Source organism: Bombyx mori, chromosome 27 (genome assembly GCF_030269925.1).
Source record: "Bombyx mori chromosome 27, ASM3026992v2".
Taxonomy (NCBI): domain Eukaryota; kingdom Metazoa; phylum Arthropoda; class Insecta; order Lepidoptera; family Bombycidae; genus Bombyx; species Bombyx mori.
Genome location: NC_085133.1, coordinates 1,808,065 through 1,832,856, shown reverse-complemented (window position 1 = coordinate 1,832,856; position 24,792 = coordinate 1,808,065). Strand labels below are relative to the sequence as shown.

General features: G+C 44.4%; 1 protein-coding gene across 6 annotated transcripts in view; it reads left to right on the top strand.

The window, feature by feature from the left end:
• LOC101740445 (microtubule-associated serine/threonine-protein kinase 2) overlaps positions 1–24,792 on the top strand; it is a 126,183-nt gene that overhangs the window by 44,661 nt on the left and 56,730 nt on the right. For all 6 annotated transcript variants that reach the window (XM_021346221.3, XM_062676434.1, XM_021346223.3 and 3 more), the window contains exons 4-5: positions 1,839–1,975; positions 10,332–10,407. In XM_021346221.3, the coding sequence (XP_021201896.2) occupies positions 1,839–1,975; positions 10,332–10,407 (213 nt within the window). The remainder of the gene's footprint in view (positions 1–1,838; positions 1,976–10,331; positions 10,408–24,792) is intronic.

The following is a 24,792-nucleotide window of genomic DNA, read 5'->3' as shown; positions in this document are numbered from 1 at the left end:
TAAATACTTAAAAGTTTTTTGTGTTTGATTTTTAAAGTACACATTTTTCAATTTTTAGTTGAATCCAAATAATTGAGTTTATTTCTTGTGTTTGTATTAAACTTTTGAAATTTACACTCTTTTGGTATATTTTGTAATTTTAAATTAAGACACAAAATACAAAAAACTGAAAATAATGTAGCCAGTCCTAAGCCTGGTAAAAGCATGAAGGAAAGTTTTTTTGATATTTTTATTTTCATGTCCTTTAAAATCATATTATAAATTGATATCAGAAAACCAACCGTATAACGTTGACTTAAATCTATATCTACTACGATATTATATCAGCGTATCGTTTCAAATCTCAAATATCATGAATCGAGAAAATCTACTAGCATCCATCAATATATAGATTCAGAAAATATATAGATTCAATATCCGATATTGATACTCGATATATAGATACGATTCGATACGCGGCAAAACCGATATTACCCACTCCTAGCCTAGGGGCCTATTTTTTTTTATTGCTTAGATGGGTGGACGAGCTCACAGCCCACCTGGTGTTAAGTAGTTACTGGAGCCCATAGATATCTGTAACGTAAATGCGCCACCCACCTTGAGATATAAGTTCTAAGGTCTCAGTATAGTCACAACGGCTACCCCACCCTTCAAACCGAAACGCATCACTGCTTCACGGCAGAAATAGGCAGAGCGGTGGTACCTACCCGTGCGGACTCACAAGAGGTCCTACCACCAGTAAGCTATTCCAGCTACTCACGGACCGCGCACGAAAGTTCGCACTTGCGGTCAAGTGGCTCAAAGCGAAGTATTGTGACTGATTTACTGCACGGCATAAGATTATAATTCTATCGTACTTATAATACGGTCATAAACACTTAATCTAACAAATTTGGAAATTCCGTAAGCCCATAAGTTTTATGTGTGAAGGTTATGTAAGATATGATCTTGGACATGCCAATTTAAATCATAATTGTAACGTTGCAAAGCCTCTATTCGCTAATAGCTTGGGAAATTCGTGGCGAAGGACCGTGCTAATCAGTGGACGTCCAGACATTGAAGTTCTTTATGATAACTTGTTGCTAACGCTACGAAAATATGAAAAGCCGGTTTTATTACATGCAGGTCTTCTGTGATACGAACTGTGCCCAGTGCACAGTGGCCTAAAGGATAAGGATATCATATACCATTTCTTCGGTCACTTCCCTCTTACATATATCGTCTTTTACGCAATCCATCCATTTTTTCTTAGGTCTACCTCTTCCTCTTCCTCTAAATTGTTATTTATACTAATATTATAAAGAGGAAAGATGTGTTTGTTTCTTTGTTTTTTTGTATTGAATAGACTTCGAGACTACTAAACCGATTTGAAAAAATCTTTCACTGTTTGGAAGCTACACTATTCCCAAGCGACATAGGCTATAATCTTTTTTGAAAAAAATTAAGGATCATTAGTAAAACTCCAATAATATAACTCAAGGTGTAAAAAAAATACCTAAAATATTCTTTACATCGCGTGCCCTGCGAAAACTAATGATGATAGAATAAATTAATGTACTACGTCTTTGTAGAACAAATTATTATTTACAAAAAGTGTCGCGAAAGCATATGTCTAACTATTATAGTTATGCCGCAACAAGTGTTCTTTTATTTAAAAAAATAAAACAACGTCAAATATCGTTGAAATTTTTGTTAAAGACCCAAGCGGAGCCGAAACGGGCCGCTTGTTCCTAATAAATTGAATCAATGTGTTTGGTTAAAATATTTATTGAGAGCTACTTACTGGATTTTTTTTCTAGAATGTCTAGAATGTTCTGGTATGTTACATTTGTCGTCAGATCGGGTCAGGGAGGTGCAGTTCCCCGGGCACCGGTCCGCTGTCTCCGGCCGAGGGTCCGCGATGGCCTCACGCTCACCACCCGCACCCTCTGCACCACGCGCTTCTCTCGTCCAGCGTGAAACGCGGCAAGGAGCTGTGAGTACCTTGATGTGATTTAACTATCTTTTTCACTACATAGTACAAAACAAAGTCGCTTTCTCTGTCCCTATATCTGCCTGTCCCTATGTATGCTTGAATCTTTAAATAGTTTTACTTTAAATAGTAGTCGCAACGGATTTTGATGCGGTTTTTTTTTAATAGATAGAGTGATTGAAAAGGAAGGTTTATATGTATAATAACATCCATTAAATAGTGAAGAAATCAATAATATATTACAGTTTCCGAAGCGAAGCGAGGGCGGGTCGCTAGTCTTTTATATTAATAATAAAGCTGAAGAGTTTGTTTGAACGCGCTAATCTCAGGAACTTCTCGTCCGATTTTAAAAATTCTTTCAGTGTTAGATAGCCCATTTATTGAGGAAGGCTATAGGCTATATTATAATAACATCATGAGATCCATACAAGTGGAGCAATAAAAAATAATGTTTCAAAATATTTTCACTTTCTACGTAAATGAAGTGGGGGGTAAAATTTAGCGTTATGCCAAAGTAACTATACCACGCGGACGGAGTCGCGGGCAAAAGCTAGTCATCAATAAATCAATTATGCTAAAAGCGGCCGAATCACTTTTTATCAGCTTAGGACCAGATAAGCCGTCGCTAAAACTGGTAGTTTGGTTCCTAATTTTTATAGCGCTGCCCTTGCCCGCAGGGGTGGGTCCTATCTTACCCTCTTTCATAAACAAAATCGAGAATATGACATGAAATCTAAAAGTTGATGGTGGGATCCATGCTCCATATTATGTATATAATACGCCTCAGTAAGCACTTAACACCAAAATCAGAAATCTTCACGAGGGCACTTTCTCGAATGGGAGAACTACTGATGCAGACATGTTTTCGGATAATAGTTAATGGCCAAGTTTTTTTTAATAGTTTTTATTGCCTTAATAGACAGTAGGACCCACCCAGATATTACCCACCTTATGAGTGGTCACTGATGCTTCTAGACATCAAAAATGTCAGGCGCACAGCTTCGCTCGCTGTTTTGGTTTCCTTCAGTTGGTAGAAAATGAAGATTCGGTCATAGTGTCCTACTATTGGTATTCAAAAAAGGACGCCTTTGGATCAATGGCTATTTTATTCGTGATATACTTTTATTGATTGAGTAAAAGCATTAAGTTTTTCATCAAGTACTTCTAAAAATCTCGGCTGCGTGTCGACCGATCAGCAGACACGTTCAAAAATTTATTTTTCATTGTTTACAATTAATGTCAATTTATTACGTCAGTTTCGTTGAAAAATGTATTTAGTGTTCAACTTGTGGGAATCCCAAAATCGAAGGCAGTCGATCGATAGTTTAGATAAATATAATTTATGTTTCCCATGCATGTAACATTTTGACGTCAGTGTGCTTAGCGAGAGTTTTTTAACGTTCACGATCGCGTAAAAGTTAACTCAGTATGCAGTTGGAACAGCGCCCCTAGCGGCAAACTTAGGCAAACTTTACAACTCCATACAAATTTGCGTTTACTTTTACGCTATCGAGAACGTTAAAAGACTCGCACTAAGCATACAACTGTGCAATAATACAAAGTATTGCGCCATATCCTGAACTTATAAACAACCTTTTAGTCTCGGTACTCGGTGATTATTCATCGCACCTAATTTATTATTATTGAAGATAAAGTTCGTTCAACTTTATCTGAATAGGAATATGAAGATATATTTGTAAACAGTAAATCTTTAGAAATGATGAAAGAAGGTGCTGTGGAAGGGGTTACTTTTGATAAGAAAGCTGATATTCAGATCAAGAACTGTGAAGTGTGCTGTGATGGCAAATAGGCTCGTTTTGCCTTTCTTATCAAAAGTAACCCCTTCCACGGCACCTTCTTTCAATATTAACGCTATGTTAAGTAATCGATATAGTTTTCAGCTAAGTACGGGCAGAAAACTGTTTCGAGGCTTACATTTTAAAATCTCTTTCTTATTTTTCTTTTAGTTGGACAAACAAAAGCTTGCCTTTGATACTCAGCGGCTTCAGAGCCTTTCCTACTTTCTGAAAGGGTTAATGAAAAAGACGGCAATATCTATTATATTAATACAATGAAGCAAAAACTTTGTATCCCATTTTACGAAAATTGCGCGGACGGAGGAGTATGAAATTTTCCACACTTATAGAGAATATAGAGAAGAAGTGCACAATGCTAACATTTTTTTAAAATAATGCATAAAAGATACATTAAATCAATAAAGAAAAGATTACACACACTACTACGTATTTGACACACACGCGCGTGGATACTATTTATTTATTGTCAAACTTTGGTCAAATTGAGAATAGATTAAATATTGTTTGTCATATTTTTCTAAAGTGTAGTCTTGGCGTTGAAAATATAATCATAATAGTGTACAAACTTACGATTCCAATTAATTATAGTCGAATTTCGAATACTGCGGAACCTCTAGTATTTTTAAACACTCGCGTTTCGCCTTAAAAATTTATCAAATTTTCACACTAGCAGTAACGTTTGATCTGTCAACTATTCTTTTGTTAAAGCGGTCGAAACTGGTTAATACCGGTTTGTAATTTATACGAAGCACTCTCAATAGAGTTGTCCATTGTTTGGCCATTGTATCGTCTGCGTTTAAATTGGTAATTGGCGTAGTGGCGGCGTATAGAATATCAATTGTCTGCTACAGTTTCGACTAGGGTACGTAGGGCTTCTCAATTTTATTCACATATTATTATTATTATTATTTTTATTGCCCTTGTAGGCAGACGAGCATACGGCCCACCTGATGGTGAGTGGTTACCGTCGCCCATGGACTTTAGAAATGCCAGGGGCAGAGCCAAGCCTCTGCCTACTAATCACTATACCTCACCTTACCTTTATTCACTATACCTTAGACCTTATATCTCAAGGTGGATGGCGCATTTATGTTGCAAATGTCTATGGGCTCCAGTAACGACTTAACACCAGGTGGGCTGTGAGCTCGTCCACCTATGTAAGCAATAAAAAAAAAACTGGACTTATCGGTCTAGATAGGGTTGATGCACTGTATCCCGGTTTTTTTGTTGCTTTGATGGTTGGACGAGCTCTTGGCCGTTTGGTGTGAGTGGCTATCAGCTGAGGTAGAAAAAAAATAGCCCCATGCGTTGGACTGATCAAGTAAAAAACCTTACCAAAACCCCACTTACCCAGTGCGTGCGCTCGGGGCTCAAACCGGAGGTATTGCTAACACTAACTCTAGCAAGAGCAGTGCTTCGCCGAATCTATCACCGAATCGTAAGCGCGACTCACTGAGAAGATCCGGCGAGAAACTGTGTGTTTATGGGTTAATTTACTCGCCGAGCCATTCGTCGCAAGCGACGGGTTCGGCGAGCGAGGACGGTGACCGCCACCTTGTGAGAGCGAGCCATCATACAGCGCAAGATATTTGACATATGCCTGCATCTCGCTTACGACATTTTCAAGACCAGCTTTCATATATACAAGTCCTGAACAACAACATTAGGACCGTCGGTCTACCGAGCAATATCACCCGCTCGGTGGAAGATCATCCTTTCGTCTTTATACCTACATCCTCTTTGAAACAGGGCGATTATTATTATAATACCATTGAGGCTTTGACCTCGTCTCACGATCGTGCTGTGGTATTTACGCATCACCGCAGCACAACGTTTCGTATTACCACATAATATTAAATTGTACCACTCTATTATTAAAGACTAGCGATCCGCCCTCGCTTCGATTTGGGAATTGTAATTTATTATTGATCTTATTGAATTTTCTTTAAATACAAATCTGGTCCTGACTGTAACAATCACAATAAAAAAGAACTTATCAAACAAAAAATCTAATCTTTCCCCGTCTTATATTCACGGTTAACTATTTTGGCGATAATTACTTACAAATAAAATATAGATATATGCTGTATCTTGCGAGATTTTTTGTAGGTCTATTTAAGATAAACATTTTCATTATCTTCTCTATATATAAAAATGAATTGCTGTTCGTTAGTCTCGCTAAAACTCGAGAACGGCTGAACCGATATGGCTAGTTTTGGTCTTGAATTATTTGTGGAAGTCCAGAGAAGGTTTAAAAGGTATATAAATATGAAAATGCTCGGAATTAAATAAAAATAACAGTTTTGTTTTTCCTTTGATGTGTCCTCCGTCGGGCCGATTCCTTTTGTTTGTTTTAAGTTTATTTTATAAAAAAGCTTAGGTCTTTTATTTATCGGTTGTGGCACTACAAAGTCTATATAATAAAACGTGTAACAACTCCAACGGTTTTTGAGGCGCACGCCAGAATAGCTCGGAGATGGCAGATTTTTTTACTTTTTACTTGACTGTTATCGTTATATTTTTGGTAATTTACACTATATCTTAATAAATTATAGTACAAGTGTCATTCTGATGTGTAAGCTATATTAGTGTAAAGTTTCATCAAAATCCATTCAGTAGTTTTTGCGCGAAACTGTAATAAACATACATCCATACATTCTTACAAACTTTCGCGTTTATAATATTAGTAGGATTTTATAGAAAAACAAAATAATCTTAGCCGATGTCAGATGCTTAGAAAAACAAAATTAAATTAATAGTATGTACCTAAATATGAATCTTATCTTTGACTGCCCCATGTAGGACACCGGTGCCCTACGCGGCGCACTGAAGTAATTATGTCGATTTCTCTCTTCCATCTTCTGATTAAGGCACCGGAATATCTAGTAGACTCTGGTAGACTGGAATTCGAATATACTGGGAGTGACTCAATTTCTAAGAGACCTAAAAGACTAAATCAAACATTAAAAATGAAAGAAGGTAAAGTTAAGCAATCCAGGCGCTTAGTAATAGAAATCGACATAATTACTTCAGAGCGCCGCGTAGGGCACCGGTGACCTACACAGCAGGCAACGTGCTAAGGCTTTTAATAAAGGCTTCTTTATCTTTATCTTTATATTTATTATTTTTAAAAAACTTTATAAAAGCAAGAAATAAATAGCTTATTATTATTATACTATCTATATTTATTTAAAATTTTATTAATTACACAATATTTTTCAAAAAAAAGGTATTAAAAATACAATTTTTAAAAAACACTATATAAAAATTATTATTACATATTATTATTATCTTTATAATAGAAAATCATTCTAGAACGATAACATTATATCTAATGACACAATCGTATTGTTTACATGTCAAACCGAATCAGAAACAAGGATATGTGAGTACCGTTTATTGATTTATTTAATTACATTGCCCGTCTCGAGTTCAATGAACCGCTTGAACGATATCGCAACGTTTAGAATTGAAGTGGTATAACTTAAAAAATTTAAGAAATTTATTTTTATACTTCGAACGATTTATAAACATGTATTCTATTAGTTTATAAAATGAAAGTCTCTTTTACTCAAGAAAGGACAAAACGATGCCTCCAATGAACACTACTACTCCAACTCAAAATTTTGAAATTTTCGTCTTTCACGCAAATCGCTTCACTATTTTAAAATTATTACAAATTCATTATTGATGGGGTTCGAAGCGAGAGTAAATCAGCTAGTTACACAAGAAAAAACCATAAATATATCTGCAATAATAAAGACTTTATCAACTTTTTTTCGTTTAAACGCTCCTCCTGTAAACCTACGAATTTGGAGTTAGAATAGTGTTCATTGGAGGCATCGAAAAATACTTTTGCCATTTCTTTTAATTCAAGCGCTTACTGTAGTGTAACATCGTAATCGAAAAAAAAAAAAAAAAAAAAATTTTTTTTTAAGGAATACAGATTAGGCCACTTCAATTCTAAAGGTGCGATGTAATATTCGACGGATGAAAGGCTTGGTTTAAGCAGCATTTCGCTTAATACGCGACATTTATCTTTGTAATAAAAAATGGTTTTTATTTGGTATTAGTAATAAACAGTTTGGTGTTTTTAATTGATTTTAATTTGTAGGCAGCGGCTTGGCTCTGCCCCTGGCATTGCTGAAGTTCATGGGCGACGGTAACCGCTCACCATCAGGTGGGCCGTATGCCCGTCTGCCTACAAAGGCAATAAAAAAAAAAAAAAAGAACTTCAATTAATTATTAAAATATCTGAAGAAGATTTTTTCTTATGATATGTTTTCCAAATTTTAAATATTAAATGGCTCTCGTGTAAAGTTGCAAAAATGTGGCTTAAACCAAATAGGCTTTTACCCGTCGAATTATCGTTCCCAAAGAAAAAAACAATCGGGATCAGGTTTTGTGATCTCGAATGCTCTAAACCGAAGGTGACGTTTGATTGAGGTGTTCGAAGATTATGTTCTTTAAAGATTAATTCAATTAGCTGTGACGTCACGGAAAATGACCCGGCTTAAATGATTTCTTTATTTGAAGAGCCTTGTTTGCGTATTAAAAAATACTATTGACTAGGCAGCTGGCTGGTTAACTGATTTTACTTTGTCTTTTATATTGATCGAGTTTATGACACTCCGAAAGTGTTTTTTTTAAATTTTATTTTTATTGCTTAGATGTGTGGACGAGCTCACAGCCTACCTGGTGTTAAGTGGTTACTGGAGCCCATAGACATCTACAACGTAAATGCGCCACACACCTTGAGATATAAGTTCTAAGGTCTCAGTATAGTCACAACGGCTGCCCCACCCTTCAAACCGAAACGCATTATTGCTTCACGGCAGAAATAAGCGGGGAGGTGGTACCTACCGATGCGGACTCACAAGAGGTCCTACCACCAGTAATTACGCAAAAATTGCTCGGAAAAAGTGGAAGTGGGTTGGCCACATATGCCGTCGCACTGACGATCGGTGGGGCACAGAAGTACTGGAGTGAAGATATCGTACTGGACGTCATAATGTGGGCATACAACCAACGAGGTGGATCGATAACCTGGTCAAAGTAGTTAGACTGGATGAGAAAGGCAAGAGACCGAAGAGAATGGGGTGCACTCGAAGAGAGCTACACTCAGCATTGGATGGACACGATTTGAAGAAGAAGATGACACGCCTGATCGTTGCCATTGAACGCCGACAATGACGAGGGCATAGTCAGGCAGCTGATAATTGTTGATTTAATAAAAAAAAAACTTAAGGTCGGATCATTTTTCTGAAAACAACCTTATTTTTATATCTTCGTGTGCGTGTAGATGTTTGATACGTTATGGGTAATTAAAAGATGATATCATCGGATATTCGACTCTTATGTTTGTAATGTTGATTTACAGAGCTGAATACTGATAATCAAATTAAAATGTACATAGCGTATGTAGCAAGACGTGACGTGATACTAACAACGTTCACTTTTCGGCAAAACGGATACAACATAGTATTAAATTCTCATGTATATTCTAATCGTCGTGGCCTCGAAGATAAGACGCCCGGTGTAGTCGTATCGAGCGATGCGACTGTACCGGTGTTCGAATCCCACAGGCAGCTACCAATTTTTGCAATGAAATACGTAACTCATGTTCACGAATGACTTCCACGATCTTGGAAATAGCATTGTGTAATAAATATCAAACTAATATTTTTTTGTTTTTGTTTTGGGGACGGCTTTAACGTTGTGATATCTATGGGCTCTGCTAATCACCCGATGACTTCTAGTTCGACAAGTTTATCAATGACGGATATACCTAATGCATTTTATTATTGTTAATATGGAGTCTATGTGGCACATGTATTGATGACGTCAGTCAGGCGACTTGTCGTAAATAAAACTCATGCCAAATAGTTATACATGATAGCATGATAAGAGGGACATGCTGTGCCGACACCACGCTATGTGGGATAAGGTTAAGAAGAAGTATTGGCACACCAGTCACTTGCAATAAATACGTATTTTATAACTCGCAGAGAAACACATGGGTGTAGAATCTGCAAGGTTTCGACTTTGCTGGATGACACACATTTGCAAATTGGAAACATTCAAACAGTTCATTCGGTAACATGACATACGTACGTCACGTTGCGATACGACAACATTAAGGCAAGCCACGATAAGACAGATTTTTCTATTAGCGGATATGTGGAAATTTACCAAAGGCCGGAAAGGAAATTTACCAGAATTTTGACATTCAATTAGATCTCGTTACTTCGGCGGGTCATGGTCACGGGTAGGATTTTAGGGGCAGATATAACTGCTTACGCTCTTTCCAGTCCGGTTTTAACCGACACCTTGGTCATGTCATCGAATATCGGCGATAACATTTAAAACGACTAAAAAGAGGGTGGTTTTTTTTTGTCTGAACCCTTTAGGTATCAATCTTGATAATGCAGATTGTAGCTGCGAAAAAATAAAACAACTGATGTAATTTTAAATAGGAGGCGATATCTGAGGTGTCGACATTTTTTCTTTAAATGATTATCATGTTGTCTTCTTGTCAACAGCGACGGTCGCAGGTGGTCGGTGGCATCGCTGCCCTCCTCTGGTTACGGGACCACGCCGGGCAGCTCGAGTCTATCAGTAAGTGTTCAAACACTACCGGATGATTTGGAACCAAATTAACGCATTATAAGAACTCTGTGCTTAGTGCGGGTTTTTTAACGTTCTCGATAGCGTAAAAGTTAACGCAAATTTGTATGGAGTTGTAACGTTTGCCTAAGTTTGCCGCTAGGGGCGCTGTTCCAACTGCATACAAAATTGGGTTAACTTTTACGCTATCGAGAACGTTAAGAAACTCGCACTAAGCACACAGGGGTGTTGTTGAAATTTTTAAGCTTGAATTTGTGAGCACTTTGTGATGATGATTCGTTTAAAGCTCTGACACCGTAAGCAATCTTTATTCTTGACTACCTCCACTTTTACATAGCATTGACAGCTCTAACCTTCGACAGTAAGTGACAAGCAAAATGATGCCGCTTTTTAAATAAATCTTACAAATCTATTCGAACAAAAGTACTATTGAAGTGAAAACTTCTTTAGAATCGTTGTGATTTCAAACCGGATGCAACGGAAAAAACGACAGGTAAGAGACTCAAATACAAAAATGTGTAGGATGAAGCCAGCAAAGAATGAGACAGAAATATACATACTATTTAATACAGCGCCATCTGTGAGATTTTTTAATACTAACGTGTGTATGAAAGCTCTTGTAGTGAATTTTAATTTAGGATTATACGTGAAATTAAAATATCAATTCACAGAGGGCGCTACCTTACAATTATTTACTAATGACAAAATTTTACATATACTTAAGACGTTTAGGATAATTGTATTTTAATTTTGGAAGGTTTCACTTCTACCACGTGTGAATTGCACACTTTTTTTTTAATTATCATTTCACATGTATGTGCTGAAAAGCAGTCGTGTGATCCAGTTTCGCAGGGTTGCGATAGTCGTTATAACAACATAAATACAGCCTAGTTTTCTGGTTTGGACAGAGATTCGGACAACATAAACACAGCCAATCAACGAACCCTATAATTAAGTCTGTTAATTCAGGCCCTTGATACCATCTACTATGCGATATAATAGGTCAGAAGTGTATATTGGTAAATACTGAGGGTATTCCATCGTAAGTCGTACATCGTAAGTTTTACTGGTGGTAGGGTTCTGTGTAGAAGCCCGCCCGGGTTGGTACCACCGTCCTGTCTATTTCTGCCGCAAAACAGTAATACTGTGTTCCGGTCTGAAGGACAGGATAGCCGGTGTAACATACATAGGGCTGCCCATCCAGGCCAGGATAGGCAGCGCATCTGAGTCACTGATGTAGTTTGGATGTCTATGGGCGACGGTTATCATTTCCCATCAGATGAGCCGTAAGCTCGTCTGCCTATCGAAAGCAATAAAAAAAAAAAAGTCACTCGACTGGTCTCCACTAATTATGTTTACGATTCGCGTATAAACATACGTACATACCTTAAAAAATACAAATGTGTTGTGTAAAGTGAAAATATCTTTTACTTTCCCGATACGATTTCTCAGGCGTAACGCACCGTTGCGAATTCCAATATTTCTGTTCTTGCTTCATTTTAGATAGGGTGAAATTTTTTAAGTTTTCGTGGCCTAAAGGATAAGACATCCGCTGCATTCGTATGTAGCGATGCACCGGTGTTCGAATCCCGCCGGCAAGTATCAATTTTTCTAATGAAATACGTACATAATAAATGTTCACGGCTGACGATGAAGGAATAACATCGTGTAATAAAAATCAAACCCGCAAAAATTATAATTTGCGTAATTACTGGTGGTAGGACCTCCACGGGTAGGTACAAAAAAATATGACTCTAGTTAGGCAATCGCCCGATGCCCGTATTTGCTGAATCCACATCGGATGACCCCGTGCGTCATAACAGAAACTGCACCATTGCAGATTTAGCAATAAGTTTACTTTAATAAATATATTGTAATTATAAATTAGTCTTGTAGTACATTCAAACGAATAAACATCGTTTTAATTAAATAAATTCTTTTTTTTATAATTAACTCGTTCGCCGTAACTTAACTGGCGCAGTCGGTAGGATCGCGACACTCGCCTTTTTTTTTTTTTTTTTTGGTCAGAAGGAAATCGCCGGACTCCCACCCTCCACTGGGGATGGGGGGTGGGGCATGTCGGAGTCGAACCGACTAAAACCTCCTGTCGCTCAACAACCAACGTCCAAACCTCGCATGAGACAGAACTCATGAAGAGGCAAAGGGAGGAAAGTGAAGCGTTTAGTGCGGAGCACATCTCTCTCATCACCCTCCCCCTCGGGACGCCAGGCCAGCGATCGTCGGCGCCACGACCACCAGCCCTCTCGGTCGGCAGGCTGTCCGAAGCCCGCCTAGATGGCGCCGGTTTGAATGGGTTATCCTACGAAATACCCCGCTGGGTCAGAACCAGCGTGGGTCGAGGATAGCCGGCCTTCCATCACCCGGATGCTCTTGCGTAAAACGCGTGCAGAGCAGCTTGCACGTCGTCTTCTTAGGCCCCCTTCGCCGGGCCCCAGACCGACATATGAGGGGGACCCGAAACACTTAGAGGGCCAGGGCTTGGGCGAGATCCGCCTCCCTGGCCCCCGCTCGACGGCGGCGGGCTTGTGCGTCTCTCACGCGCCCCGCCGCCTCCTTCTGCGAGATGGTGCACTCGCAGAAGTCGAGCATCGCCTTCCACGACTCGTCGTCGCCGAGCATCGATGCCACAACACTCGGCAACGACAAGTCGTTTCCTATTTTCGCGACGAGGACACGGCGCCACCCCTCCCATGCGGGGCAGGCAACGAGCGTGTGCTCCGCCGTATCCAAGTCGCAACCACAATGGTAACACCCTGCCGTCGGCTCGGCTCCGATCCGGTGCAGGAACTCACCGAAGCAACCATGCCCAGTGAGCACCTGCGTGAGCCGGAAAGTGAGGCGTCCTCTGTCACGATTCACCCAATCCACAAGAATCGGGCGAATCGCCTCGACGGTCCTACGACCAGCCGAAGGATCAGCCAGCCGTCTGGACCATGACTCCAGCACGGACCGCCGAGATTGGGCCCTCCGCGCTCTGACCACACTGGGGCTGGGACGCGCCACGCCCCGGGCACGAAGGTTAGCCCGCCACTGATAGTCAGCAGCGAGCGCCTCCGCCTCCAGGACCCAAGGCGGCGTCCCAGCCAGTACACACGCCGCCTCAAAAGAGATGGTGCGATAACCACGGATGACCCTGACCGCGATGGTGCGTTGCGGCCGTTGCAGCAACTTCGCTACCCCCACGGCCAGGGACTGGCCCCACACGGGTGCCCCGTATAAGGCCATTGACCGCACCACCCCCGTATAGAGACGGCGCGTCACCTGGTCAGGCCCCCCGATGTTGGGAAGAAGCCGGCTTAACGCGCCGGCCACCCCCAACAAACGAGGGACCAGGTGCTGAAAATGAGCACGGAAGGTCCAACGACTGTCCAGAATGAGGCCGAGGTACTTTAACTGCACCCCGACCCCGATCCGGACGCCTCCAACCACGATATGGGCATCGACAGGTGGCACTCTCCGGGGCCTGTGGAACCACATGGCCTCGGATTTACTGAGCGCCACGTCGAGGCCCAATCTCCTGATTTTGCCGACGACATGCGCTACCCCAGCGGTGGCAAGACGAGCAGACTCAGCAAAGCTCCCTCCCCGGGCCACGACCAGCGTGTCGTCTGCGTAACAGATTACGCTTAGGCCCGGGAGGAGGGCACCCCTCAGCACCCAGTCATACCCGATATTCCACAAAAGAGGGCCGAGTACCGACCCCTGTGGAACACCGCGCACGACCGGGAACCGATGCACGACCCCACCGTGTCCGGTACACGTGACCGATCTGTCCTCCAAGTAGGAGCCGACCAGCCGGCGAAGGTAGAGGGGCACTCCGTGTCTTTCCAGCGCCCCCCCTATCACGGACCAGGGCAGGGTGTTAAACGCATTGGCGATGTCGAGCGACACCGCCAAGGCCACCCCACCCCCGCAGACGGCCTCCTCCGAGAGGGCCCGCACGCGAAGGATCGCGTCCACCGTTGAGCGGCCCTCTCGGAAGCCATACTGCTCCGCCGACAGATCGGGTCCCACCCCGAGCAGATGCTGGATGATGCGGGCTGCCAGAATGCGTTCCAGCAGTTTGCCCACCTCATCCAGCAACACGATGGGACGGTACCCGGCGGCAGTATCCGCCGGGCGCCCCTCCTTTCTCAACAGCACAAGTCTGCCCGTCCTCCACGATGAAGGAAACCGTCCCGACTCGAGGCAGGAGTTATAAAGTCTCAAGAGTCGGTCCCCTAGGGCACCAAGAGCCAAGGCCCAAACCCGGCCATGGACGCCGTCCGGGCCAGGTGCAGTGTCCTTTGCGCACATTTTGCGTACTGCCACACGGAGCTCCGCCCCTGTTATATGGGGCACCTCAGCAGGGGCGTCGCCGTCGTATTCCGGCGGCGCGCCCATAGCGGGAGCGACAAATCCCCCCTGCTCCTGCGGGAACAGCGCCGAGACGATGTCCCGCAGCTGCTGAGGCTGGAGACGCTCCGTGATTGGGGGGGCCCATGGGCGCATTTTATTGCGCACCATGTGATAGGGTCGCCCCCACGGATCCTCATCCAGCGTCTCCAGGAGACCCTCCATGTGTTGGTCCTTGGCTCTTCTGATGGCCAGCTGCAACGCCCTCTGTGCGACGCGAAATGCGCCGTACAGCTGGGCCTCTACCACCGCGAACGCCACCGGATCGTTGCGCCGCGGCAGGCGACGGCGGCGATGCCTCGCACACTGGCGCCTCGCCCGAACGCACTCCACACGGAGTTGCGCGATTTCGGGCGACCACCAGTACACTTGGCGATTGGGAGGTCGAGGGCTAATCCGGGGCATCGACACGTCACAGATGCGACGCATCGTGTCCCGGAACCACCCCGCTTCGTCCTCGACCTCAACTGGATGTGGACGCATGGGCGCCCACGCCGCCACCGTAGAAGCTTCCATCAGTAGCGCCTTATTCAAGCGCTTCAGTGCCCACCTGGGGAATGACCGGGATGCACCACGGGGGTGGTCCCCGTAGGCGACCGCGACTGTGGAGCGGGCGGAGAGATCAAATCGAATATACCGGTGATCTGACAGCGTCTCCGCCCCCTCCAGAACCCTCCAGTCGCGAATACGGCGCGCGATGGCCGGGCTCGCGAACGTAACGTCCACAATAGACTCGCCCTGCCACCGCACGCACGTCGCAACCGACCCTCTATTCAACAAATAGAGGCCGGCCACGTTCGCCCACCTCTCCAACAGCCTACCACGAGCGTCCGAGCGGGGGGAGCCCCATGCGACAGACTTCGCATTGAGGTCCCCCGCGAGAATCACTGGACGAGGAGCGAGGCGGCGAGCAATCGCCCCGATCCCGTCCAGGAAATGCCCGAACTCGACAGTAGGCCTATTCGGAGAGAAGTACGCCCCGATCACGACGGTCCCTTCCAGCTGCACCGCGACGAACCCTTGGCCCCTGGTCACCATCGCCAAGGGGGGGATCGTCGCGTCTCTTCTTATGACTATGGCCGCCAGGCCGCCATCGTCCCCGAACCAGCAATCATTTGCCGGGGGAACGAAGTACGGCTCGGCGACCACAGCCACGTCTATGGACCACTCCACCATGCTCTGAGACAGCATGTCCTGAGCTCTGGCGGAGTGGTTCAGGTTTCCTTGGAGGAAGCGATAGGTGTGGTCCATTACTGTTGAACCACATCCATCGCCCCCTCCTCTTCACCGCTGCCCCCACCCTCCGGCACCGGCGCCGCAGCGGGGATTGCAACATTGGCCAGTGCTCCTCTGGCCAACCTTCTCTTCTGCCGGCGCCTTGATTTTCGGCGCCGGTTGCGTTCAGTATTAACACCGGACGGGAAGCAAGCCTTGCCTCCCGCCCGGTGGTTTGCCCTACGCCCGGCCGCAGCGCACAGAGCGCAGTGCGGGGCGGCCGTGCAGGACGCCGCTTTATGACCAGGTTGGCCGCAGCGGAAACATAGACCGCTGCGGTCAACCGAGCTGGTGCACCTGGCGAAGCCATGTCCAGTGCTAAAGCACCGAAGGCATCGCCAGGCGCGTGACTCAAGCAAGCGTACGTGGGCCGCTATCCAGCCCACGCGCAGTATGCCTGGATTTCCTGATGGTCTCCCGGGCGGGGGAGCAGCCAGGGAGGCAGCCGCCTCCACCGGGCAACGCACCCACACCGAGCTGGCCCCGGTATAACCGCGGCGCGGCTCGCCTACGGTTACATTTTCCAGTGCGCATTTGCCCTGGACAGCGACAGCCGCCATCACCTCATCCCTGGTGGTACAGTCGTCCAGGCCGGTTACTCTTAATTCGGCCATTTTCACCGGCCTGTGCACCCGCACCTCCTCCTCAGGTAGGACCATACGGAGCTTCGCCACCAGACGCTCCGCGATGCCGGCACTATCGGCAACGGGACATTCTAGCAGCTTGGCCCCGTTGGCCGTCTGCCTGCAGCGGAGGCCCTCCTCCGCCCCAATCTCGCCCAGGTCAACTGCCGCACGCGCCCGGGCGATGACATCTCTGTATGTCATGCCCTTGGCTTCAGCGGCTGGCAGTAGGGTAAGAACCACTGCTGCCGACCGAGGCGCGCGCGGTAACTTCTTTTTTTGGTTTTTCTTGGCGGCTTCAGACGCTCGACCCTGTTGGGGTGCAGCTTGAGCCGCCTTGGCCGCCGGCGCTCTACCCATTTGAGGAGCTGCCGGTGGGGCCTTTCTGGTGCCCCGCCTGGCCACCACGTTCCACCCCTCGTCCATATTTGACGGAGGCGGAGGCAGTGGACGGGACTGGGGTGCTTGTAGTGGAGGATTCGCTATAGCGCCACCCCCTCGCTTGGTTTTAGCCCGTCCCGGGCCCGACTTGGTGGCCGGAGCTCGTACGGGAGCAGGACGAGTGGCCAAAGCACCCGACACCGCCGGCCGCCTAGTGTCAGCCGAGACCGAGACTTTCGCCTCGAGAGCTGCCAACCTGCCGCCCAGCCTTTCTATTACAGCCTGGACAGTGCGGCTGATGACCTCGTCCAGGCTGAAGTTTGCTGGTTCTGGCGGAGCCAACATCCGTGGCCCCGCGAGTGTCCGCCGTCGCTCGGCGGCGGACGTCTCCCTAGAGCGCGGTGACGGGAGACGCGGCCGCTGTTGTGCCACACGCGGTGGTGGCAGCACAGGCCATCGGTCGCCAGTCAGCGCCGGGGGACGGGGGCCCCGAGGGGCTCCAGTAGCCCAAGGCGTCGCTGCGCCGTCATTGGGTTGCTGCTGTGCTTGAAGCTGTGCTCGAAGCCTCGAATTTTCCGCCATCAGCTGTACTACCTGGTCATTGGCAGAAGCAACCGAAGGCAGAACCTTCGAGACCTGCGAGACCACTTCTCGCAGTTTTCGGCCAGCAGCTTTGGTTTTGGTGCCGTTGGCCGCATATGATTTGATGGTCTTCATGGCCCTGTCTATGACCAAGGCAGGGTCCTGAAGACCACCCTCTTCCTCCTCCGTCGTCTGCCCGTCTAGTGAGGCGACAGACATCGACACTGATGATGGTGCCGGTGACGGTGCGCCTCTTCTACGGGCGGGTCTCCCTTTAGGGGGCGGCATCTCCTCCGCAGCAGAGGCCGCTTCGGAGACTACCAGCACTTTCTCCGGTGGGGCATCCGCACCAGAGGACGACGCTGGCTCCCCTACCCCCTCACGAGAGGAAACTCGCCACGACTTCCTCTTCCGCCTGATCTTCTTGGCGGTTGTCCCTTTTGGATCAACTGCCTCGCCGTCGCTGACGAGCGCAGAGCGCGTCGAGCCAGCGCTGGCACACCTCGGTTCGACGGGTTTTCCGCTGCCCGTCGCACAGCCCCCTTCATCTTGGCATTCTTTGCCCCCCCCAGAATACGCGGGGCAGCGTGCTCCCACCGAGGTGGAAGCACGGAGGGATTCTCCACCTAAGGTGGTACCCTCCTGGGGTAATTTTTGTTTGAAGTTTGCCATCATTATATTTGTTCCTTTTTATTTAACCAGGGGTCGGTCCCCTGGGACGGTCCTCACGACTGGACTCCCTCCAGCCACTCATCTCATCACCGGACACGTCACAAGCTTAAGATTAGGGCATTTTTTATAGAGGTTCGCATCCTCGCGGCCCCTGCTAGGCAGCGGCCCCCGCCTCCTACTCGGTAGGGATTACGGTATGCTTCTACGAAGCCACGCCGGTAAACCGGTACCCCCCTCTGGAGGGCCTTCCCCTGTAGCCACCAAGAGGCAGCCGGGGACATGGCGACCAGCGACCGGAAGGGAATGCCCTCCGGTTCACTTCTCATCCACGTGGGTCTACCATTACTGACAGACCCACACGTCTGACCACGTTGTGGCCACGCCGGCGTACCGGTACCCCCCTCTGGAGGGCCTTCCCCTTTAACAGCCAGAGAGCCGCCGGGGACATGGCCTAGCATACAGGAGGGCTCCAGAAGGGAGCCCTCTCCCTCTTCACGCACCCTTTGCTTAGCAAAGGTGGGAAAAGGGAACACGGTGTGCAGTCTTCTTAGTTCGCGGCACCCCTGTGCAGACAACGCTGCTCCACGGTATCGGGGTGCACGCTTAAGCCCCACCGCCACGACAAGGCGAGACCACGTTGTGTGGGGGCGACACTCGCCTTGAATATAACTCTTCAGGCTTGAGTGAACGGTATCGACCGTTATTTTCGCGAGCTCATACAACGAATCTACGAACGGCGACTATCATCAAGCGGGAGTTCCGGAGAATTGGGAGTCCTGCTGTACTACAAGGCCCGGTTGGAGATGCAAAGGACATTGGGGTGAGTGCAAGTTGTATTCCCAGTTTCCTGTGCTATATTTCCTGCCGTTATATCCTGAATGTTATGTGTGTTTGTGTATAGACTAAAATAGTTATAAACAAAGCACTACATACACTAGAGTAGGTTAATCTGATAGGTATTTTTTTTTTTATATGCTTAAGTCAATGACACAGTTGTAATTCGCTTGGATAGCAATATTATAAATCACAGGTACGTTTTATTGTTTGCTAAAATCGCGGATCATATAACGTTGCTGATAATTCATTTTCACGCTTTTGTCGTACAGAATAAGCAGAGTACTAGCTAATAATCTTACGTAAAACATTATTACAAAGTTATTTAATTGTGAGTTTTATAGTTTTGTGTTGTATAGCTTATAAAGATGGCAATGGCAAACATCGAACTAGCAACTTTTAAGTTCATTTCTGAACTGTTACCTAAGTACGATGGTAACCCTAAAACATTGAACTATTTTATTAAAGAAGTAGAAAATGTTATATCATTATTGGATCAACCAGTTAGGGTACACCCCGCTCTTATTAGCTTAATTAAGAGTAAACTGAGCGATACTGCAATTTGTGCAATAGCTTCCGAGGGAAACGTGGATAGTTGGCAAGCTATTAAAACAGCACTAACGCGTAGATTAGGCGAACCACGCAACGAAATACAATTGATGCAAGAATTAATAAGGTTGCGTCGTAATAAGAACGAAGACGCAGAGTCATTTGGTAAACGTTTGCGAGAAATATTAGACACATTAAACGTGGTAGGTAGACACACAGATAAGTCATACTACGAAAATATGGTAATAGACCAATATGTAAGTCACTTAGACTTTCACGTATCTATTGGGGTGAGGATTTCAAAACCCTCGACTCTAGAAGCAGCTATAGTAACGGCTAGACAAGAGGAAGCCCGATTAGCTTTTAATAGATTTAATAATAGTTTTAGTTCACTAAATATACAGCATAAGCAAAAGGAAATAACTAAGTCTAACCAAATCTCTTACCCGGTAAGTAACCTTCCCCCGCGCAATAGTTGGAACCCGGAGTTAAAACCACAACGAGGGCCAACCATGCCGTCTTGGAGGAGTGGTCCGGCGTCAGGTAAGGTGAGACCTAGCGGATCAGGTACCTTTAGGAATACAGGCAACTTTAGACCACAACTAAATGTACCTCGACAGCAAATAAACCCACCACAAAGAGTATCAGACGTCACTATGAGGTCAGTAAAAAAGCCCGAAAAACCGCGCTTTGCACCGGAAGAAATGTTCTACACACAGCATAGCCAGGAGCAGTATTACCCTGACAATTACGACCCATATTACAGTGGTGAGTACTATAACCATAACATGCAATACAGCGACCAAAACTACGAGTATATGCCAGATATGTCGGGAGAAGAATCAAATCAACAGGATTTTCTTCAGGACGAGGACCAATCGAACCTCAGCTGATAAAGACTGTTAACCTCAACCACCACGGCAAAGACCACCTCCCTTACATCGAATTACCGGAGTTTCAAGGTAAATTTCTATTAGATACTGGTGCCTCACGTTGTATGATATCACCGGATGTGATAGCCGGTACTAGCCTCGAACACTGCATCGAACGTGAGCCATTTACAGTAAAAACCGCACATGCTACTACTCGTCACGAGCACGTTGCAATTTTACCTTTACCGTGCCTGTTCAACACCGATATACACCATAAATTTTTATTGTTTGATTTTGACCCAAAATATAAGGGCCTTATTGGGATGGACTTGTTTAAAAAATTAGGCTGTAGTATAGATTTCAAAAACAAAGTGTTGCGAACATTTAATACCGAAATACCAATCTATTTCGACTATCCGGTAAAGCAAGTTAAAATAGAACCGAACTGCGAGAGGTTTATAACGGTTAAAACAAACTACACCGACGGTTATTATATTTGTGACGATTTCACTTGGTCTAAAGGATTAAAGTCACCAGCCGCGATAGTGACAGTAAAAAACGGGACTTTCAGGACATCTATAATCAATTATAATGATACACCGCAAATAGTGAGTAACAATCGTATGCTAGCCCTAAGCCCACTACCGTCACATTTGGTAGAAAACAGTCAGAAGTACGAAATTAACAAAATTGAGACGGAAACTGACATAGATAAAGAACTTTGTGAAAATTTAAAGAAAATTCGTACCAGCCACATGAACGAGGAAGAAAAACGGGAAATTACTAAAATCTGCTATCAGTACCGTGACATATTCTACTCGGAAAACATTCCTTTATCGTTTACCCATACAGTAAAACACGAATTAAGACTAACCGACGACACCCCCATCTTTGTACGAAGTTATAGACAGGCTCCCCAACAACGAACAGAGATACAGAAACAGGTAGATAGTCTGTTAAAACAAGGAATCATTAGGGAAAGTATCTCCCCTTGGTCGTGCCCGGTACACATTGTTCCGAAAAAACCGGATGCATCAGGAAAAGTTAAATGGAGACTTGTTATTGACTATAGAAGACTTAATGACAGAATTATAGAAGACAAGTACCCCTTACCAAACATTAACGACATCCTTGACAGATTAGGGCGCGCACAATATTTCACGACCATAGATTTAGCAAGCGGCTACCATCAATTAGAAATGCACCCTAAAGACGTAGAGAAAACAGCGTTTACTACCGAAAGAGGCCACTATGAGTTCCTAAGAATGCCTTTCGGACTAAAAAATGCCCCGAGCACATTCCAGCGTCTTATGGACCATATACTCCGAGGTATAGACAACGTATTTACGTACTTAGATGACGTCATAATAGCCGCGACGTCCCTACAAAACCACAATGAAAAACTGAAATTAGTATTTCAGCGATTCAAAATGCATAATTTGAAAGTTCAGTTAGACAAATCAGAATTTCTACAGAAGCACGTTAACTTTCTAGGACATGAATTGACTGACCAAGGACTAAATCCTAACAAGGACAAAATTAAAGCAGTATTAAATTTCCCTATACCACAAACGCAAAAAGACATAAAAGCTTTCTTAGGACTAGTCGGGTACTATAGGAAGTTTATTAAGGACTTTGCGAAGTTGACGAAACCTTTAACAGCATGTCTAAAAAAGAACGCAAAGGTTGAACATACAAACGAATTTTTAGACGCAGTTGATAAATGCAAACAAATTCTAACAAACGCCCCAATCCTGCAATACCCTGACTTCGACAAACCGTTTATTTTAACGACAGACGCATCTGACTTTGCTTTAGGAGCAGTACTTTCCCAAGGCAATGTGGGCTCAGATAAACCAGTAGCCTATGCCTCAAGGACATTATCAGATACTGAGATCCGTTACTCTACCATAGAGAAAGAACTGTTAGGGATAGTATGGGCAATTAAGTATTTTAGACCTTACTTATATGGCCGTAAATTTACAATTTATACGGACCATAGACCCCTTACATGGTTAATGAGTCTAAAGGACCCTAACTCTAAATTAACACGATGGAAACTAAAGTTAGCAGAGTATGATTACAAAGTTGTTTATAAAAAGGGCAAACAAAACACTAACGCAGATGCACTATCCCGAGCAAAAATTTTTCATAATAGTATAGATTCTCTAGCTGTTAATGTTGATGACAATAGTGACGACAACATAATAAATAGAATATTCGAAAACGCCCGTAGACAGGCAGAGATAGAAACTAATGACCCGAATAACCAAGACAATGAACGTAACAATACTGACAATAACGACCAACCTTATAACAACAATGACGTAGAAATGACCAGTATCTATCCCTCTCAAATTGACGAAGAGACAGACACAAGGAGTGCAACAACAGTCGACCCCGATCAATTAGTTTCTACAAATCATACCCAACCTGATAATGAAAATAACGGTATCCCTATAATATCCGACGCTATTGATAGACAGTTGAAACAATTTTACGTTAGGTCCACACCAGGTTCTACATACAGAGTAGAGGACAGATCAACAAACTCTAGGACAGTTATTAAGGATGTTTTCATCCCAGTAAATAACACTGAATCAGAAATTATCAAATTTTTAAAAGAACACACAATAGCTGACCGTGTTTTTCATTGCTATTTTTACGACGAAAATCTATACTTAGCCTTTTCAAGAGTGTATACTACGATATTTAATGACAGAGGACCTAAATTAATAAGATGTACTTCGCGGGTCACACTTGTTGAAAATAAAACTGAACAACAAGAACTCATTAAGCGATATCACGAAGGTAAATCATCGCATCGCGGTATCCAAGAGACCTTTAAGCATCTGCATAGGAATTATCACTGGCCTAATATGTTATTGACAGTTCAAAGGTTCATTAATCAATGCGACCTTTGCCTAAAGGCCAAATATGAAAGAAATCCTTTAAAACCTCCATTGATTATAACAGAGACACCTACGAAGCCATTTCAACACTTGTTCATGGATCTCTATAGTACTGGAGGTGCAACATTTTTAACAATTATCGACAATTTCTCTAAATTTGCCCAGGCGGTGCCTCTGAATGCTTCTAGTAGTGTTCACATCGCAGAAGCTCTATTACAAGTATTTTCTGTACTAGGACTACCTCTTAAAATCACCACAGACTCAGATACAAAGTTCGATAATGACGTCATAAAAGAGATATGTGCTTCGCATGATATCCACATTCACTTCACGACGCCTTACAACCCAAACTCTAACTCACCCATTGAACGATTTCATTCAACCATCGCAGAAATAATAAGAATTCAAAGAATGACAAATAAAGACGACCCCATACAATTGATCATGAAATACGCTATAATCGCCTATAACAACGCTATTCATTCTACTACAGGCTATACACCACGTGAGCTTTTATTCGGTCATACGGCATCCCGAAATCCATTAGAGCTATATTATCCTAAAGAATTTTATCAAGATTATGTCCTCAATCACCGCAAGAATGCAGAAGCAGTACAGGAATGTATAGCAGCCCACGTGTCTAAGAACAAAGAGCAGGTAATAGAAAAGAGAAACCAGGCAGCGCAAACAATCACGTTTAAGGTAGGTGAAACCGTTTACAAACAGGTCGCCAAAACCACCAGGAGCGACAAGACAAAACCAGTATTTAAAGGTCCGTATAAAATCATTCATTTACACCCTAATAATGTCGCAGAAATTATAGGGCACCACCCAAATTCTAAATCGATTCGAGTTCATTTCAAACTCTTACGTAGACCACATCTTGTTCCAGGACCCTCATCGCAGGAGCCTTCGTGCTCTACACAGCCGCCGACTTGACCCTTAATCCTATAGACAATAGTAATGGCATCCTTTTGTTAAAACAAGGACAAATTTTGAAGCAGATAGACACTTTTAGTCTGGCCTGCGTATATAACGTATCGTATTTACATGAAACAACCTTAAAGCTTATGTCTTTATATGCCAGTACTAAAGCTGCTGAAGGTAACGAAGAGTTGCATAGAGCATATAAGGATCAAATAGAAAATAGTTTACATTTAATAGGGAAGAAGTTAGCATTTATTGCACCGCACCATAGATTTAGACGTGGCTTAATTAACGGTTTAGGTTCAGTAGTTAAAACTATTACAGGTAATCTGG